The 20,767-nt window shown below is 42.5% G+C and overlaps 1 protein-coding gene across 3 annotated transcripts in view; it reads left to right on the plus strand.

Moving 5' to 3' along the window:
- The window catches only part of anks1b (ankyrin repeat and sterile alpha motif domain containing 1B), a 305,040-nt gene that overhangs the window by 120,031 nt on the left and 164,242 nt on the right, over positions 1 to 20,767 (plus strand). For all 3 annotated transcript variants that reach the window (XM_054739750.2, XM_070548583.1, XM_070548587.1), the window contains exons 6-7: positions 5,594 to 5,669; positions 11,021 to 11,122. In XM_054739750.2, coding sequence (XP_054595725.2) covers positions 5,594 to 5,669; positions 11,021 to 11,122 — 178 coding nt within the window. The remainder of the gene's footprint in view (positions 1 to 5,593; positions 5,670 to 11,020; positions 11,123 to 20,767) is intronic.

Raw genomic sequence — 20,767 nt, forward strand, 5'->3', positions numbered from 1 at the left:
CCCGGCACTGATCCCAATAATTTCAATAATCTTCGTCTCATCTCAAATCTTCCCTTTCTTTCAAAAATCCTAGAAAAAATAATCTCTGTTCAACTCCATGCTCATCTCACCCTCAATAGCCTCTATGAGCCCTTCCAGTCTGGTTTTCGACCTGGCCACAGTACAGAAACTGCACTCATAAAAATCACTAACGACCTCCTCACTGCTGCCGATACTGGACTGCTCTCCATTCTCATCCTCCTTGTCTTGAGTTCAGCCTTCGATACCATCTCTCACACCATCCTCCTCCATAGATTGTCTTCCCTTGGCATTTCTCATACCCCACTTGATTGGTTCCGTTTATATCTCTCTGGCCGTACTCAGTTTATTCAACTCAAATCCTTCACTTCCCGTCCCTTCCCTGTCAGTACTGGCGTCCCCCAAGGCTCTGTTCTCGGTCCACTCCTTTTCATCACTTACCTTCTTCCCCTGGGAAATATTTTCCGTAAATTTGACATCCATTTTCATTGTTGCGTGGATGACACCCAGCTCTATGTATCCTCCAAACACTCATCTTCGCTCCCTCCTTCCTCCCTCACCAATTGTTTATCTGAAATCAAAGACTGGTTCACATCAAACTTTCTCAAACTTAACAGTGATAAAACAGAAATGTTACTTGTCGGCACTACATCTTTACTATCCAAAATCCACAGCTTTACACTTCCTGTCGACAACGCCTTAGTTTCCCCCTCCCCTCAGGTCAAGAGTCTGGATGTCATCCTCGACTCCTCACTATCCTTCCAGTCCCACATAAACAATATTACCTGGTCTAGCTACTTCCATCTACGTAACATTAACCGCCTATGCCCCTCCCTCACTACTCACTCGGTCGCCATCCTTGTCCACAGCCTCGTCACTTCCCGTATTGACTACTGCAACTCTCTTCTCTTCGGTCTTCCTCACAAATCACTCCATAAACTCCCAACTTCTCCGGAACTTGGCAGCGCGCATCATTTCCAGAACTCTCTCCTTCCACCACATCACTCCTGTTCTTCAGCAGCTCCACTGGCTCTCAGTCACTTCCAGAATCCAATTCAAAATTCTGCTGAATACATTCAAAGCCATCCATAACCTAGCTCCCCCGTACCTCTCAGACCTCCTTCATCCTTCATCCTCCACCCGTTCCCTCAGGTCCTCCTCCTCCATCCACCTCTCTGTCCCACCTTTCCATCTGGTCACTATGGGGAGCAGGGCTTTCAGTCGCTCTGCTCCCCAGCTCTGGAACTCACTCCCTCCTGACCTCCGTAACATTGATTCCCTCACTCTCTTTAAAACCAGACTCAAAACTCACCTGTTCCGTCTAGCATTCCAATAGTTACTCTCTTTGCTCCAATCTGTCTGTTTGTTTTATGCTGTTTTATTTTTTATTGTTGTGTATTTTATCTCTGTCTGTAAAGTGTCCTTGAGTGTTTAGAAAGGCGCTGTTGAAATAAAATGTATTATTTTCTAATCAGATTGGTAGTTTGCTTTGGAATTTATATAGCCTCCTGCTGCTGGGCAGTAGTCTTAATTTTGGCCCCATACCGCGCCATAGTTTCACACATCTGGTTCTGTCTGGTGTGTGTGTATGTGTATGTATGTATGTGTGTGTGAGTGTGTGTGTGTGTGTGTGTGTCTCTGCTCATGCCTGCTCTGATCTGAAGAAGAGGGATGTTTTTCAGCCTCAGGCTGCAAATGTCCAGTGAAGATGAATACTACATGTCTTTGATATGCCTCGTCTCGTCCACAAGACACACTGCTACCAGCCTCTCGTTCTTCCTCCACTTGGTGGATAACAAGCACTGCACGCCTTTGATATCTCTAAATCACACCCTCAGTTCGCCCTTCATGCTGCCTCTTCATGGGCTTCTTTTACTACAGAAATGCATAAGAAGTGCATGTTCTTTTTCCTGTTGTGCTTTTGCTGTAAGATACACATGGAAGGGCTTTTAAACACAGAGTGCTACAAATATGGCTAACAAAATTTTTCTGTCCCGATTTAAATATTCAGTGTGTCGTTATGAAGAGCTGCAGCGTGATCTCAAAGCAAACTCTGTTTCGGTTTACTCTAAGGCTGGTGATCCTTCAGGGTTCAGCATCCAAGCCCAAGGAGACTTCGACTCCTGGCCCGAGGGGCTTGGGATCGAACCTCCCCGAGCAGCCGTGGCTGTCCTCAACTCCTTGGTTTAGGAGTTCATCCTGTCATTCGTGGGTTTCTGGTTCCAACCCAAGCTCTGTACATGTCTTGTCATTGAGTCCTTGGGTAAGACGCCCTGCTGGTGGGAGCCAGAGGGACTCTCCTGTCAGCGTGCCCCATCACCAATGTAGCTCATGTAAGTGCCTCGTGATTTTTATCTTGAGGCGCTATAGAAATGATACTTTCTTCTTCTTCTTCTTCTTTTTCTTCTTCTTCTTTTTCTTCTTCTTCTTCTTTTTCTTTTTCTTTCTTTTTCTTTTTCTTCTTCTTTTTCTTCTTCTTCTTCTTCTTCTTCTTCTTCTTCTTCTTCTTCTTCTTCTTCTTCTTCTTCTTCTTCTTCTTCTTCTTCTTCTTCTTCTTCTTCTTCTTCTTCTTCTTCTTCTTCTCATCACCATTAGTGTGTCAATGCCTGACTTTGGTGTAAGTCAGGCATTCATTTACAGTTGGGGACAATTTTGTAACATTAACAAGAGAGATTTCCACTTGTCTTCAGTGTCGCTGGTGATGTTGCAGGTCATCTCATTGGTGTTGTTGTAATTTTTGACATGTAAAAAAAAAAAGTTATCCTGCAACTTTTCTATGTGATTTCTGCCAACCAGAAATCAAGAGAAACGTGAGAGAACTTAGATAGGGTTTGGCTAAAATGAGTAGAAATTCTGAATAAATCGATTCGTAAATTAACCAAACCCAGCTGAGAAATTTTGCAGGAATAACAGTTTGTTTTGTCGCCTTCCCCACACGACCCAGCTATGAATAAAACCTGTCACAAAGGTGTTGCACCGATCATTTGCATCTTTTCTCACCATTGTAAGCCTCAAACTAATCTAAGGCCTGGTGAGAAACTGGCTGGCTTGTAAAAACTAACAAGTTCATAAGAATCACGAACCAGGATTCACTGAATCAGCAGCTGCAGACGCCGTGCTGACAGATCTGCAGAGAAACCTGTGTCGTTGCTGCAGGCTTCTCACCAACTGACCCTTGCAAAGTGTCAAGAGTTAAAAGTAAGTTTGTGTGTAAACGGCAGTGCGGGTCACTAATGTGAGTCAAGTCATAAAGGTCTGTCAGAGGCTGAACGAATCATTTATACAAGCAGCACGGTTGCTGTATTTATGTATTCAGATGCCGCTCTGTTTCCATAATAAAACTGGGAAGTCCCTGTGGAGAATCCTGCTGTGTGTTGGGCCAGCAGCCAGCCAACACGGGTCAAAGGTTCACCGCTGTCACCCGTAGGGTCGACACGGAGAACCTGGAATGATCAAGGGCTGCATGGGATTACTTCTGAGGAGTTCACCTCTTATTGGAAGTATATGGTGCCGATGACATCTGACTCAGATTAGCTTTTTTTGACATGAGATATTAGAGAGGAAAAAGGAAATGTTACACACACACACGCACGCACGCACACACAGACACACACACACACACACACAGACACACACACACACACACACACAACTGCCCAAAGTCAGAGACAGCTCTGCTTTTCAATCACAGGAAACTCCTCGAGAGTGAGAATCGGCTTCCTTCCTGATGACATCATAGTGTATTCGCCATGGGAAATGGGTCAGGAAGTGGTACAGGAGGTCTGAGAGGGCAGGTTTTGTGTGTGTGTGTGTGTGTGTCAGAATAAGTGCAAGTGCTTTTCTTGTGCTGCCACATTCGTTCATTTCCACGAGAATGAAAGATTTGTTTGAAAGTTACACCATGATTTAGATTTAAAGGATCGGGAGTTTTTAGAATAGATTCTTTTCTCTTTATCTCTCTTTTGATGACACTTTCATTACAAAGGAAACGGACAGACTAGAGTAAGTGGAATATTTCTTCTGGACAGTGACCCTTCTGGTTCAGCGTTGTACATTAGGCTTGGATGTCCTTGAGATGATTCGTCTTCATTAAGGCTGGTGATGTTTTTATTCATCAGTGTTTTCAGGAAGCAAGCCATGAAGTGTATGTGTGTGTGTGTGTGTGTGTGTGTGTGTGTGTGTGTGTGTGTGTGTGTGTTGCAGCAGGGCACATTAAAAGCCGTTACTTTGGTTGTGCTTGTGAAGGTGATAAATTGTACTCTTTAGTGTGCTAGATTGAAATTATTTTAAAGATTGTGAAACATGAATTTTGCAGAATTTCTACCAGCGCAGTTATTAGAGGGAGTTCAGCTGCAAAGCAAGGCTCTCCATTTACTGGTTGATCTTCATCCCAGTCCACAGGTATGGTCCCGAGTAGCGGGTAAAGCCTGAAAGAGCAGGATCATGGATACAAGCGGCTAAAATGAGTTTCCTCTGTAGGGTGTCTGAGCTCAGCCTTAGAGATGTGGGGAAGAGCTCAGACATCTGGGGAGAGCTTCTGCTCGTCTACATCGAGGAGCTAGCTTAGGTGGTTCAGGCATTCGATCAGACTTCCTCCTGGACGCCTCCCAGGGAGGTGATATGGGCAGCAGGAGGCCCCGGGTCGACCCAGGGCCTGCTGGAAGGATTATATCTCCAGGCTGATCAGGGAACACCTCAGGGAGGGGATGGTTTGGCCCTCTTTATTCGAGCTGCTGTCCTTGTGACCCACACCTGGATAAGCAGACAAACACATCCATACATGCGCGAAACATCCTCCCTCCTACAGATTTATTCCACATTCATATCGGGTTACTGTCCACCTAAATCACATGTTAACACTTTACGTGAAGCTACTTGGGCTGCAGCTATTGAATCATCAAGCTATTGCCATCAGAACTGTAATCTCTGTCTTTACATGCCGCAGAAAAATCAAGATTGAGTTTGGCCAAGTTTTATTTTTCATATAATCCACCAGATGTTGTTGAACTTTGACAGATTAGTAGATGAATCCTCATAGTTACAGTTCAAGGCCCGAGACTGTGTTGGCACTGCCTGATAACAACAGTAGCTGATTGATGTTAGTTAGCTTCATCATGTTTTTAGTAGACCATCTCACTGAGCACTATTCAGCCCTACTGCCTACCATCTGGAACATGACCTTTTGAGGTGACGGTGACTACAGACACCAGCATTTATTAAACATACATAATTGTCTACTCTAATGTAGTTATCGTTTAATTGCCAGTTTCCTTGTTGAGGCGTTTCAGGTTTTGTCCTCATCGTTATAATCCTGTCTGGTTCTTGTTGATCCAACGTGTGACATTCTAACTTCCTCCTCAGCTGATTTCATTGTGTTGCATCATACCCGTAAATTCCTATTCCTGGGCTGGAGGCTGATTTGAGAAGCTGTAAAGAAACCAGTCCGTTTCCACTCTGGTGTAATAGTTTTCAGATTGCTGCTTATTTGCAAGAAAAGTAAAGAATGCATCTGTTCCGTTTCCAGCTGTTAAAGTCATGGAATATTAATACTAGCATGTTATTTCTGTTTTTGCAGACTGAGAATGGAAGTGCCCTCCATGAAGCTGCCCTGTTTGGAAAGATGGATGTAGTTCGCCTGCTGCTTGACTCAGGTTGGTCTAAAAATACAACTTAAAAGTAAAAAGCCAACTCTGCATCTTTTTCTACCTGTTTCACATGCCCCCCCTTTAGTTTTCTAAACTGCAGCGAAATTCTCCACATGTTAGGTTTTTCCAGGTTGTTGGTTGAATTTACTCAAGGTGTAAATTTTCTGCCTTCTTCAGATCTATTGAAAAAATGCTTGACCTCAAGTTTTTTCTATTGTTTCCTTTTCTTGTCTCCTAACTTGTTTTTGTTTGATTATTTAGAAAAGCCCAAAAGGGACCCCTAGAAGTGTGAACTAAAACTTTACACCAAAAATGTAAATAACAGGTGTACTTATTAAGGTAGAATCTAAATAATAGGTATAATTTCATTATAAAGTATTAGTAAAGTGAGAGTAAAACCCTGTAGGATGAGGACATTGTTGTACTTTGATGCTTGATACTGTTTACCACCAACTTTCCAACAGCACTTCCTTTTTCCTGCAGGATTTCCTCTTTGGGGGTTCCATGTTCTTTTGAACATCCTGGATCAGTGTTGTACTGTATAGTCTTGTTTATTTATTAACGTGCATATTTAACACCATGCATGTGCACAGCTGAGACAATAGATAGTTTTATGATTTATTGTAGCTTATTTGTTTCATCACGCACTCACATTCTCATAAAAACCCACATACTTCTCTAATTTACTAAAGAGTATTTTCCTTTAAAAATATAGTTTATGATATTATCACAGTGGAAATGACAAAATACCATTTCTAACTTAGCTTAAAAAATCTGAATAAATATTCAAGTTTATTTATAAAGCGCCAAATCACGACAAGAGTCGTCTCAAGTCACTTCACATAATAATCATTCCAATTCAGGTCAGTTCATTAAGCCAATCAGAAAAAAGTTTCCTTTATAAGGAACCCAGCAAATTGCATCAAGTCACAGACTGGTGTCATTAAAATGTTCTAAGCCTACTCTTGAAAGTAGACAAGGTGTCTGCATCACGGACTAAAGCTGGGAGTTGGTTCCACTGGAGAGGAGCCTGATAGCTAAAAGATCTGCCTCCCATCCTATTTTTAGATATTCTGGGAACCACCAGTAAACCTGCAGTTGAGAGCGAAGTGCTCGGTTAGGAACATATGGAACAATCAGGTCACTTATTTATGATGGAGCTTGATTATTAAGAGCTTTATATGTTAGAAGGATGATCTTAAAATCTATTCTGAATTTAACAGGCAGTCAGTGTTGGGAAGCTAAGACATCATGCTGCCTCACTGCCACCTACGACTGACTGGAAATTGTTTGTTGTTGCTGTTGTTGTTAGCCTCAAGGGCAACATGCCAATTATCACTTGTAAGTTGCTTTGGACAAAAGCGTCTGCTAAATACATAAATGTAACAGTGGAAGATTATCCCAAGCTGTCTAATGATTTTACCAATTGGAAGCATCTGTGACACGTCTCTGCAACATTTCGTGGTCATCGGGGGCAGTTCCTGTGGAGTGGCAGACCGGGGTGGTGGTCCCCATCTTTAAGAAGGGTGACCTGAGGGTGTGTTCCAACTATAGGGGGATCACACTCCTCAGCCTCCCTGGAAAGGTCTACTCCAAGGTACTGGAGAGGAGGGTCAGATCGATAGTTGAATCTCAGATAGAGGAGGAGCAATGTGGTTTTCGTCCAGGCCGTGGAACTGTGGACCAGCTCAATACCCTTGCAAGGGTGATGGAGGGGGCATGGGAGTTTGCCCAACCAATCCACATGTGTTTTGTGGATTTGGATAAAGCTTGTGACCGTGTCCCCAGGGGCACCCTGTGGGGGACGCTCCAGGAGTATGGGGTGGGTGGCTTTCTGTTAAGGGCCATTCAGTCCCTTTACCAGAGGAGCGTGAGTTTGTTCCGCATAGCCGGTAGTGTCGGACCTGTTCCCAGTGAGGGTTGGACTCCGCCAGAGCTGCCCTTTGTCACCGGTTCTGTTCATTACCTTTATGGACAGAATTTCTAGGCGTAGCCGTGGTGTGGAGTGTGTCGAGTTTGGTGGCAGGAGAATCTCATCTCTGCTTTTTGCGGTTGATGTGGTCCTCCTAGCTTCATCCAGCTCTGACCTTCAGCTCTTGCTGGGTAGGTTCGCGGCCGAGTGTGAAGCAGCTGGGATGAGGATCAGCACCTCCAAATCTGAGACCATGGTTCTCGACCGGAAAAGGGTGGCTTGCCAACTCCGGGTCGGGGGAGTGGTCCTACCTCAAGTGGACGAGTTTAAGTATCTCGGGGTCTTGTTCACGAGTGAGGGTAGGAGGGATTGGGAGATTGACAGGCGGATTGGTTCAGCGTCTGCAGTGATGTGGATGCTGAGCTGATCTGTCGTGGTGAAGAGGGAGCTGAGCCAGAAAGCCAGGCTCTCGATTTATCGGTTGATCTACATCCCAATCCTCACCTATGGTCATGAGCTTTGGGTAATGACCGAAAGAATGAGATCGCAGATACAAGCAGCCGAAATGAGTTTCCTCCGTAGGGTGGCCGGGCTCAGCCTTAGAGATAGGGTGAGGAGATCGGACATTCGGGAGGGACTCGGAGTATAACTGCTGCTCCTCCGGATCGAAAGGAGCCAGTTGAGGTGGTTTGGGCATCTGGTCACGACGCCTCCCTGGGGAGGTGTTTTGGGCATGTCCTGCTGGCAGGAGGCCCCCGGGTCGACCCAGGACACGTTGGAGAGGATACATCCCCAATATGGTCCGGGAACGCATTGGGGTCCTGCCGGAGGAGCTGGTGGAGAAGGCCGGGGAGAGGACGATCTGGAACTCCCTAGTTGGTATGCTGCCCCCGCGACCTGGACCTGGATAAGCAGGGGAAGACTACGACGACGACGGAAGCATCTGTGGTACTCCACAAGTAACCCTGGTTTGTGAAGAAGATTTGTCATGTACATTTACAAAATGAAATCTATCAGACAGGTGGGATTTGAACCAGCCTAGCACTGTTCTTTTTCGCCCTACAGCCTGTTCAAGCCTTTCTAAAAGAACATTGTGATCAACTGTGTCAAAGGCAGCACTGAGATCTAACAAGACTAGAACAGACACAAGATTCTTATCTGAGGCCATAAGAATATCTTTCACTAATGCAGTTTCAGTGCTGTGATACTCTCTAAAACCAGACTGAAATTCCTCAAACAGATCATTAGTGTTTAAAAGCTCACATTCTTGGATGACCACTATTTTCTCAAGGACTTTGGATAAAAATGGAAGGTTAGATATTGGTCTATAATTCATTGGGTCACCTGGATCCAGAGAAGGCTTCTTAAGTAAAGGTTTGATTACAGCAACCTTAAAATCCTGTGGTACGTATCCATTCAATAAGGATAGATTGATTATATACAAATACAGCAAACTACAATGAGATTCAGAAAAGTTCTATTTAAAAACCAGGTTCACTGAGAAACCAATTTGTATTTATTAGTTAGGATTATAATCTTAGTTTTTCATGCAGGTTGAACATGAAAACAGTCTTCTACACCTATCTCCTGCTTTAGTGTCTGATAGAAAATAAATGGTGAAAGAACACCTTAGCTAGCAGAAGCTAGCCATTAGCATTAGCAAATCCACCAAACAGCAGAATTCCTTCAGGCTTGTGTTTTTGTGGAGCTAAAACATCAATGTTGCAGAGCAAACAGAGCCAGTGGTAGTCGAGTGCTGTTAGCCAATGAGAGGCCAGATGCTTCCTCTTTCTCCTCCATTTTTATTATATATTAATGATTTGAGCAATGTAACAAATACACTGACATTTGTGTTGTTTGCCGATGATACCACTATTTTCTGTGCAGGAGATAATATTAACAACTTAGAAAGGATGGTCCAAATTGAAATGAGCATCATTAAAGAGTGGTTTATTGAAAATAAGCATACATTAAATATAGCAAACACAAAATGTATGCTGTTTGGTATGGCTAATAAAACTGAGGTTAAGCTGCAAATAGATGGATGTGAAATTGAGCAAGTAACAGAACATAAGTTCCTTGGAATAATAATTGAGAATAAATTAAGTTGGAAACCACAAATTAAACATGTATATAATAAGGTCGCGAGAAGCATCTACATTATGAATAAAGCTCGATAGTACTTGGATTATAAATCACTCCATGTCCTTTATTATTCATTGATTTATCCCTATCTTATTTACTGTGTAGAGGTATGGGGTAACACTTATAAAACATCTATTGTACCCTTGTCTATCATACAGAAAAGAGCCCTGAGAGTCGTTCACAACGATAAATTTAGAGAACACACTAATCTGTTATTTATATGTTCAAAAATACTAAAATTTAAAGATTTACTTCAACTATATACAGTGACGTTCATGTATAAAGTGCATAGGAAATTATTACCAAACAAATTATTAATGCTGTTCATAAAACCAGATAATGTATATAATTTCAGATACAAACTTAACTAGGCATACATATTTTAGAACAACATTAAAGTTATTTTGTATTTCTGTTACGGGTGTAAAAGTTTGGAATAAGCTGAGTGGGGATCTAAAGCAAAGTCCCTCATTGCATAAGTTTAAAGAGAAGTATAAAAAAATTATACTTATTAATTACATGGAGGAGGTGGAAAAGTTGTAAGGGTGTTGCATTTGATTGTAATTGTCTTTTGTTGGTGAACTGGGAGCTGTGAAAAAAAAGAATATTGGAAGGGGGTGGGGGGGTGGGGGGTCAGAAAATGTAATTTTTTTGTGTGATTGAGGATGAAACATGTTGTGTTGGGGGGCATATATATATATATATGTTTATGTTTATTCACTTAGCAGACGCTTTTATCCAAAGCGACTTACAATTTCTACCTGTAGGGCATGTTGTGATCTGTGGGGGAATCCGGAGTACTCGGAGGAAACCCACGCATGCATGGGGAGAACACGCAACCCCACGCAGAAAGGCCACAGCTGAGTTTCGAACCAGCGAACTTCGTGCTGCGAGGCAACAGTGCTAACCACTGCGCCACCATGCAGCCCAACCCATATATACCAACCCATATATATATATATATATATATATATATATATATATATATATATATATATATATATATATGTGTGTGTGTGTGTATATATATACATGTGTATGGGTATCTTTCTGAATACTTTTTGAATACTTTAATTTGTCTATTGATTTACATGTTCAAGAAAGAAAGAAATGACTGACCTCTACGACCTCAAACAAGCTCACCAGAGCTTTTTTGAGTTAACTTTTGTCATAAAACCAAACCAAAAAGAACACAGTACAGTAGATGTTTCTTTTAGTTATTTTTTATTATAATTTTTTTGCGTAGGCTTAGCTGGTGTCTTTAACCCATAACCCTTTATATATTTCATGTGTTTTTCAGGGATTGAAGCCAGTCTGAGGGACAGTCGGGGACGAACGGCGCTGGAGATTTTGAAGGAACATCCTGCTCCAAAGTCCCAGCAGATCACTGCTCTTATTCAAGGTGGGACAAAAACTCTGTTACATTAAATTTAGATCACCTGAGAAATTGCATCATCACACTTGTAGAACAATGCACGTGTGGTGAATGTAGTACACTCTAAAAGTACTAAATCCTGCTCAAGTGGTGCAGGAGTAGCAATCAGGAGTAAATGGTGTTGGGATCTAAATCTCGCCTGAACCGTTCTGGTTCAGATGGCTCCTGGTGGTGGGCCTTGGCTGGCTGTAGGTGACAGTTTAACACTGAGCTGCATGTTAGACAGCATGACCCTTGAAGATCAATGTGATACGAAATGTTTGTTAGGAGTTTTTTTTTTCTTAGGAACAATAGTGTGTTTGTGCAGATTATCTGGAAACATGAGCTGTGATATTTAATCTCAGTTTCCAATCCTTTCTGTTGTCTCACTGGATTCAGCTGGTTTGGATCTATAGGACAACAGCTACAGTAAGAGGTTAGGGCAAGGCACTTAATTCTCTTTGCCTGCTGGTGGTGGTCGGAGGGACCAGTGGTTTGGCAGCCTCGCTTCTGTCATTGTGTCCCAGGGCATCACCATTAGTGTGTGAATGTGAAAAGATACTACTACTACTATTACTATAATGCAAAGCGCTTTGGAGTCCTCTGACTCTGAAAGTTGCTATACGAGTGCAGGTCATTCATCATTCATTTTGTTTTACCTTGAATAAGTTTTTCAATATAATTAATGGTGAAAAATACATTTTTTATGTCCAAATGTTATATAAACATTCTCGTCGGTATAAAAACAATTTAACATTTAGATCTAAATACGTTATATAAATGAAACTATCTTCACCAAGTCACTGTTTATATTGACACATATTTGATTGTGATATAATTATTGCTTCTCAAAAGGTATTTCAGATCCTTTTTTAGATGTTTTAATGGTTTACTGAAATAAAAATTCTAATATTTCACAAGTTTCAAAGGGTTTCATTGAAAATTAAGAATAAGATAAGAAAAGAATACCTTTATTTGTCCCTCAATGGGGAAATTGCAACAGCTCAAGTACAGTAGAATAGCAGCAGTAGCACACAAAAGCTATCACACATTAGTAGAAATGTGAGTTAGGATCATTATTTCACATAGTAATGATGGTAGGAGTAAACAATGCAAGTCTTGAACGGTGATGACCTTTTTAGTGGTATGTACAGATGTATGGGTTTCATATTAGCAGTGTCCATTGTAGTCTAACAGCGGCAGGAAGGAAAGTCCTGCGGTATCTCTCCTTCACACAGCGACGGTGGACCAGTCTGTCACTGAAGCTGCTCTCAAGAGCAGACACGGCATCCTGCGGGGGGTGGGGGGTGGGGGGGGGACTCGTGGTCCAGCTGATCTGAGTTTTGCCAGGACCCTCTGGTCCCCCACCTCCCGTACGGAGTCCAGAGGACAGCCCAGGGCAGAGCTAGACTTCTTGATCACCCTGACCTGCTAATTTACTTATGGATCTCCAAAATCATCTCCAAGTGTATTTTGGGTAAAACTCGTCACCAGACATCCACCAACATTATCATCAGTCACTTGAAGAAGAAGAAGAAAATATCATTTCTATAGCACCTCGCAAGATAAAAATCACGAGGCGCTTCACAATAACAAAAAGTGTAAAAATAGAAAAAAGAATTTAGATAATGTTTCAAAATATGTTTAAAATGAGCAAAAATAGGCAATTGTGATTTAAAAAATGTTAAGAAAGAGAGAGAGTGAATAGGAAAGAGGGAAATCAGTGGATCCTGAGGAAGGTGGAATAGGTGGGGAGAGCAGAATAAAGAGAGAGTGGTGAAGAAGGTCATACAAAAGTCAGCTTGAACAAGTGAGTCTTCAGCTGCTTTTTAAAGGAGACCACTGAGTCCACTGATCTCAGGCTCAGGGGGAGAGAGTTCCAGAGTCTGGGGGCCACAGCAGCAGATGATCTATCACCTTTGGTCTTTAGCCTGGTGTGCTGCACAACCAGTAGGCTTTGATCACTGGACCTCAGGGACCTGCTGGGGGTGTCGGGACTAAGAAGATCACCAATGTAAGATGGTGCTTGTCCATGTAAGGCCCTATAGACCAGAACCAGGATCTTGAAATGAACCCTGAAGTTGACTGGCAGCCAGTGAAGCTGGAGGAGAAGTGGGGTGATGTGGGTGTGTTTGGAGGACTTGGTCAGAAGCCGAGCACAGGCATTCTGAACCACCTGTAGACGGTTCAGGGAGGTTCTGCTCAGACACGTGAAAAGAGAGTTGCAGTAGTCTTAAGCGTGAGGAGATGAAGGTGTGGAGAACAGTCTCAAGTTCAGAGCGGGACAGAATGGGACTCAGCTTAGCAATGTTCCTGAGATGGAAGAAGGAGGAGCAAACAAGAGAACTGACATGAGAATCCAGGGTGAGAGCTGGGTCAAAGGTCACGCCAAGATTCCTGACAGAAGGTTTGGTGTGAGAAGCAAGCTGACCAAGAGAGTCTCTGACTTTGGGAACCAGCTTGTCTGGGGCACAGATGAGGATTTCAGTCTTACAGTATCTTCATTCAGCTGTAGAAAGCTCCCACCATCCAGGTTCTAAGCAGGTGTGTAACAGCTGCAGCTTAGACATCTCATGGGGCTTAAAGGAGATGTACAGTTGGATGTCATCTGCATAAAGATGGTAGGAGATTTCTTTGAAGAAGCTCAGGATGTGCTGAAGAGGAAGCAGATAGAGGAGGAAGAGCAGAGGCCCCAGCACAGAACCTTGTGGGACACCATGGGTAAGGGAGGTGGTGGAGGACCTAAACTTGGAGACAGCCACAGAAAAGAAGCGCTCACAAAGATGAGAGGAGAACCACTCCAGAGCAGATCCTGAAAGCCCATCAGTCACTTGTCAACAGATAGCAAACTGCATGGACGGCTATCGGAGAAGAAATAGAATTGGTCTCAGAATTATTTCAGTTCCATTTTCAAGACGGACTTTTCCAGAGAAGCTGGTCATCATCTGGAGAGTAGGCCCAACACCATCTCTAGCTAGTTTTTCTCAGCCAGAGGCGAGCCTTGGCCTCCATGGCCATAGAAGAGGACTTACTGATGGAACTAAAACAGCTCTGTGACAAAGTTATTGAAGTCTTCCTGTGCAGAGAGGAGGATGGTTTTTTCTATAAATAGTCAGAAACTTTGAGTGTTATTAATTTTATTTTCACATAAAACCAAATGAATATACGTGTTTTAGCCGTTGATCATGTGGCCGGCGCAGTTGCGGCTGTAATGTAGAGGGTAGAAACGTCTTAATGGGGTTTCTTTTTGTCACAATGGTATTCCCTTTCATTAAAAAAAATGCCCTTCATAATATTTAATTACTAATTAATTGATTAACAAAAATCCATGCTCTAAATTACGCAGCATCCTGTCACTCGCTCCCTCACCCCCCACCCCCGGTGTGCTTCATAAACAATCAGGTACTGCATGATGACAAATGTATGTAAAAAACCTTCTTTCTTTATTTGTGTAAAACAGGATTAGTGAGTCCACATCCAGACAGAATTATCCTCTTCTGTCTCATGATCAGCAGCAGCTGGGATGTTTGTGACCACAACGTTTTTCTGTGTTTTTTTCAACACGCCCACTTTCAAATGAAGCACACTCCTGTAGCGATAAATATAGATTTATATTTATATTTCAAATGTGGTGTAGATTTAGCTTGTTTAGTTGTTTATAATCTTAAATTAATTGATCGGGGAACCACCAATTTTATGGAACTGGACCATTGGATTTAATATCTATCTTCTCAATGTAATCAGTCTCAAAGTTAACACCCCAAATTAATCTAAAGGATGAATTCTTACCAGAATGCGCTGACTATTCTTGAGGTTGTTAGAAATGATCAGGCGTTATTTACGTTTTGTGAGTTCATTACAAACATCAGTTAATACATTTCACAAATGTATTGACAAGTTTCATGCCTGGAATTAAGAAAATGGTTAGACCCAAAGCTTTATGGCAGTGATATGAAATAACTGATCTGTAATAAAAGTGGAAATTTGGTGACACACAAGAATATAGTAGAATTGGGAATAATTTCTAAAGTGAGTTTATGTGATGTGGGTGTGTTTGTGTGTTAGTATGGGTGCAAAAGGAGGTTTGTTCATGTGTGTGTGTATGCAAATGAGATTTGGTGACAGCAGAAAAACGAGGATAAACCTTGAGAGCTAACGTGAATTTGGATCAAAATAAAACATGCCATAAAAGTTTAACTCCGAATTCACTAAACGGGCTTAGCATAAAAGTCAGCCAAATGAAATGATGCACAGACCTGTTTTCCTCGTCGCCAGAGGGTAGCCAAAGGGCTGAGGCAGCCTTGGAGTCCTTGATTATGGCTCCCTGGATTGGTCAACGGACGTCTGTGGAGTGAAGGATGATGCGTTCCTCTACCGTAGCTTGACTTTAGGTTCCTTCAGCTGCACCGAAATGTAGAATTCAGAGCAAGGGTCCCGATTAAAAAACGATGCCGGATTGAAAACTGCTCCAAATTAGTTTGAACTCTTATGGTGAAAACTTTAACGGAACAAGCCAACTTCCGGTTTGACGTAGGAGTTTGTATGCTTCTATGTTCTACCGTAACTTTTTAGAGCTACAATGACCTGAAAACTTTGAGAGCCACGGCGCTGCTAGGCGAGATGGAAAAGCCCCGCAAGGATTTGTGCTTAAGGCATCCTTTGTTCTTTTTTCTGCTGTCACGAGGTTTGAACTCTGGCCTTTATAACCTTCCTTGGTCACGCCCACATGTATTTCACTCATTAACCACTGGATGGCACTATGGCTCTTTCAAATAACTCAATCTTTCCAACAGTGAAGCGTTCATATCACAATTCACCAAACTTATCCAGATGAGGCATCAAAAGTATTACTTTAAACAGGAAAGAACTAAATTCATGTCTTAAAACTGGACAGTTTTACCGTTAGCATGAATTTTAACTGGAGAAACAAAAATGGCAGATGTTTAACATGAAAGAGGAACACAAACAAGCATTTAGGTTTGTAACTGGTAAGAGTTTAAACATTTACTTTGAGCACCTCAAAATTTTAAGGGTAAACAACCTAAAACACCTTCTTTGATTGTAGTTAAACAGAAATACAAGGTTTTATAAAGGCTCAAGTCTGAAGCTTCCAGAAGGACCTCAGAGAAGTTTTACAACTACCCCCATCTTGAGTAAAGGTCAGTCTTGACGGGCTGATGTAAAACCGACCAGTTTCTGATATCGTCCTGCTTCTCCGGTTGGTACAGAAGGGAGACCAGTCAAATTGGTGCAATTTACGACCCTGGGAGAGAATCGTAGGAGTTAACCAGAATGCTGAAAAGCTGCAGGCCACTTTCAAGTTTCCCCTTTTTGCTGCTAAGTGTGAGAGAAAGAAAAGCTTTGTGTGAAAATGGTTATGTTCTTCTTTGTGTGAATCTAACGAAAGTTAATCAGAGAATATGAAATGGGGCTTTCTGCTACACTCTTGATTTGACATTTCTTTTTGTGCTTGCTCACTACATTTTCATTTGGTGCCATTTCTCCAGCTCCATGGATCTAGCGCAGTGGTTCCCAAACTTATTTAGCCGCGCACCCCCTTCTATGTCCCGACCATGTCGACGCACCCCCCCCCACCCCCCACCCCCTCCCGCCCCCACATCGGGGCATGTCTCTCTCTCTCTCTCTCTCTCTCTCTCTCTCTCTCTCTCTCTCTCTCTCTCTCTCTCTCTCTCTCTCTCTCTCTCTCTCTCTATGTATATATATATATATATATATATGTATATATATATATATGTATATATATATATATATATATATATATATATATATATATATATATATATATATATATATAATATCAGATGTCAAGCTAAACAGACAGGGTTAAAAAAATTCCCCATCACGTTCATTTTTTAAATAGTAATTAATAAACATTCGATACCATTACAATTTCCTTTGATTTCATTTTAAATAGATATTTAGAGTGCCCAGGTAGCACATAAACAATGCAATTTAACGGTTTTCTTAAAATAGGAACGTTTAACCTGTGAGGCCAGAGCGCTCTCCTTCCTTCTGTTCTGCGTAAACCTGAGCTGATCACCTACTTGTGCGTAGTATAATGTCAAAAGGGGACAAGATATAGCCATGAGGTTCACTTTTGCCTCAGACCGACTTATTGCTGTTTTATGGTGTGGCTGAATCTGCGATCCGCTGCCACACCGACTGGAACAACAAATGCTGCAGTAACATGAGATGTGGTCAGGTTCATGAGGAGTCACTGGCTGGAGCGGACCCGACTCATCCCAGAAGCTAATATCTTAATTTGACCTTGAATGAAAAATAACCTCTTAAAAGTTATCACGGTGGAGGCAGCGTTCATTTCTGCCTTCAGTCTGACTGCGCGCCGGAGTTAAAGCAGCGTGTGCGCTTATTGAATCTGTGTGCGTGTGTGTGTGTGTGTGCGCGCGCGGCACAGCCGCTCAAGTCACCGCGTCTCGCGCTATTAAAACCAATGTTGTAAAATTACTTCTGCCCAGCCCAGATGTGCTCACTTGTGCACCCGTGAGCCGTAGTTCAGCCGGAACACGTCTGACCTCTGACAGACGCACTCTGAACTTCAGATCTTCAGCGCGCTGTTAATAACAATGGGAATCATTTCTTGTTATTTTGTTACATCCACAATGTTCTGTGTGTGAGGTTTACAACGTCAGAACACCTGCATGAGACAGGGTGTTGATTACAATCTGCCAGAATGACTCACCACCTTCAGATTTCTCCAACACCGTTAAAAATTATCAAGAGTGCTGAAGCTCGATGCATTGTTATTATGAAGCTAGGGCACATGCGGAGGACACGCGCGCGCGCGACGGAACATATCGGCGTGCGCAGGCCAGAGTGCTGAAGCTCGGCGCATTGTTATTATGAAGCTAGGGCACATGCGGAGGACACGCGCGCGCGACGGAACATATCGGCGTGCGCAGGCCAGAGTGCTGAAGCTCGGCGCATTGTTATTATGAAGCCGGGGCACATGCGGAGGACGCGCGCGCGCGCGACGGAACATATTGGCGTGCGCAGGCCAGAGTGCTAAAGCTCGGCGCATTGTTATTATGAAGCTATGGCACATGTGGAGGACACGCGCGCGCGCGCAAAAATATACTTGTTTTCACTTACATTTATTGTGCCCACTTACTTTTTCTTTGGCCCACCCACAAATGAGTTTCTACAATAATGGTGACATATGACAGACTTCTCTGAGCTCCGCAGCCATTACACTTTTCACCTCGCGCACCCCCTAGCGGCAGCTCGCGCACCCCCAGGGGTGCGCGCACCACACTTTGGGAATCCCTGATCTAGCGCATTGAACCACTAGTTGGTAAGATGCTGCTGCTGTCGGTCATTGCGGGAACTACTGTCATTACATGTTTGTGTCATCCTCTAAACTTTGGCCACGGCTATACTTAAAAATAATTCCATGAACACAAAACCATTCGTGGCACTACTTAAAGTTCATCTCATGATTATACGAAATTTAAATAGTTAGAACCCGAACTTACGCCTGAGTCAGACAAAATAAGTTGACTTTCATTAAAATGCCTGTTTTTGCTCTCACAGCACAGCCGTGTGTTTTGTGTTTGACCAGTGATTGATAGTGTGAATTTTCTCCTCAGTCCCCGGGTGCCCAAAAATTACAACTTCTGAAGTCAGTGTCAGTTTAAATGCTGTAATCTTTGGCTTGGAAGCCCGCCTTATCTTTCATTGTGTAGTCTCCGGGTGTACATCGGACGTGGAGTCACTGTTAATTTAAAGAGAGGGAGACGAAGGCTTTCTGGATGAGGGGAATATGTCAAAGCCTAAATTAACTGCAGATCAGTTTTAACTCTCGAGATAAAGATAGAAGCAGGAACAGGGACTTGGGAATCGAACAGATGGGTCTCAGTTAAAAGTTAAACCAAGAAAAACATAGATTTGAATCTAATTATTGATCACAGCATTGTATAAAATGTGTATTAAAATTTCTGTAGTTATTGAAAATGTTTTCCTAATGTTTAAAACACCTTGTGGCATAAATGAATGTCCGTGCACCTGAGGCTTGTTTTGGTTTACCGATGAGCTCATGCACGGTGCATTCGAGCACACTGGCACTGAAGCATCTACATTGGTGTTGCTAGAAGCTGTTTTCAGATGGGTTCTTAACATTTTTGAAAGTTCAGAGTTAATGCCAGATCCATCAGGGATGGTGGGCATTCGGATCTAGTCCGACAAAGCCAGAGATGGAACGATGTTGAGGCTTCAGCACAAGTAGGAGACTGACTGTGGCTGCATTAGAGGAAGAGAGAGAGAGAAAAGGCACATCTGTGACTTGGTGAAAAGATCAGCTGCATGTAATTTCCTGTAGGAGAGGAGATGGAAAAGGACCCAAACATGCAGAAGACCTGTCATTTAGTGAACGCTACCAGCTCTGTGGGTTTTCTGGTGGCTGCTGGAACCTCGTTATGGACAAATCATCCTTTGATTTAAGGAGCAAAATTAGTCCTTCTGTTTAAATGATTGGTTCAGTATTTCTCTGCCCAGCAGCAACTGGTTTGGTATTTTTATTTATTTATTTTTTATTTAACCCTCTGGAGGCAGGCGTTGCAAATTTGCAACGTTAAAACCTACCTACCTGGCTACTCCACGTACGTATTTCATGAATATTTTTTAACTCAGAAATACCCCTGAAGGACCTAGTTGTTCGTCCTTTTATCAAAACTTATTTTGAGCCTGAGAGGGTTAACCAGGAATGTCCCATTGAGATTAAAAACCTCACTTTCAAGAGAGTCCTGGCCAAGAGGCGGCACAAGTTACAGTTACGAATGTTTCAGTTACACATACATGTTATGTACAAAATTACAGAAGGCACAACACGGGGAATCCATCTCAGGGTTCTCAGTTTGTTTTTAAATGTATTCTAGGAGATAAACTCTGTTATTTTCCAGTTTTCCTGCAGCCTGTTCCATGCAGGGGGGGGGGGGGGGGGATCTGCACCCCCAAGTAAAAATTAGATTTTAAATTTTTTTTACAATTTAATTTTAATTTAACGTGTGGATGTGATAATATTTAACATACAAAACAAAAATAATCAGTAAATTATCATATAGATAGTAAAAACTTAAACCACACAGGAAATTTATGTTAACCTTTGGCCTCATTTTCCGCCTGCGAACGAGTGAAAGGTAGAGCTAGTGGTAAAATGGATCCGTTGTTGCCCAAATTTCCACGGGTTCAGTCAAGAACGAATGAATCTTTGGAATTGATCTCAGACCCACAAAAACCTACGGATCTGGATGAAGAGAGTCAACCCTCAACCGCCGCAGCAGTCGAGGGTTTTGCCGCTGGAAATGCTAACACTAGCGTTAGCTTACCTTGCAACACTATAGATAGTTTTCTGTGTGGCTGTATGTGTTTATGATTTCATGGAAAAGTCAGCGATTGTTCATGTTTATGATGTTTATTAATGATTGTTTCAGGTGTTGTTGAGGTGTTGTGCACGCATGTGTATCTGTTAGTGTTGAAGGTGTTTTAGAGAACAATAGGTACACATGGCCACTTCCTTCATAGCACCCTCAATAAAAAGACTAGCTCCTTCATAGCACCTGCAGAAAAAGTTTTCTGGAGCGGGCCCGCCACTGCCTA

This window comes from Nothobranchius furzeri, chromosome 1, assembly GCF_043380555.1.
Source record: "Nothobranchius furzeri strain GRZ-AD chromosome 1, NfurGRZ-RIMD1, whole genome shotgun sequence".
NCBI classification, from domain to species: Eukaryota; Metazoa; Chordata; class Actinopteri; order Cyprinodontiformes; family Nothobranchiidae; genus Nothobranchius; species Nothobranchius furzeri.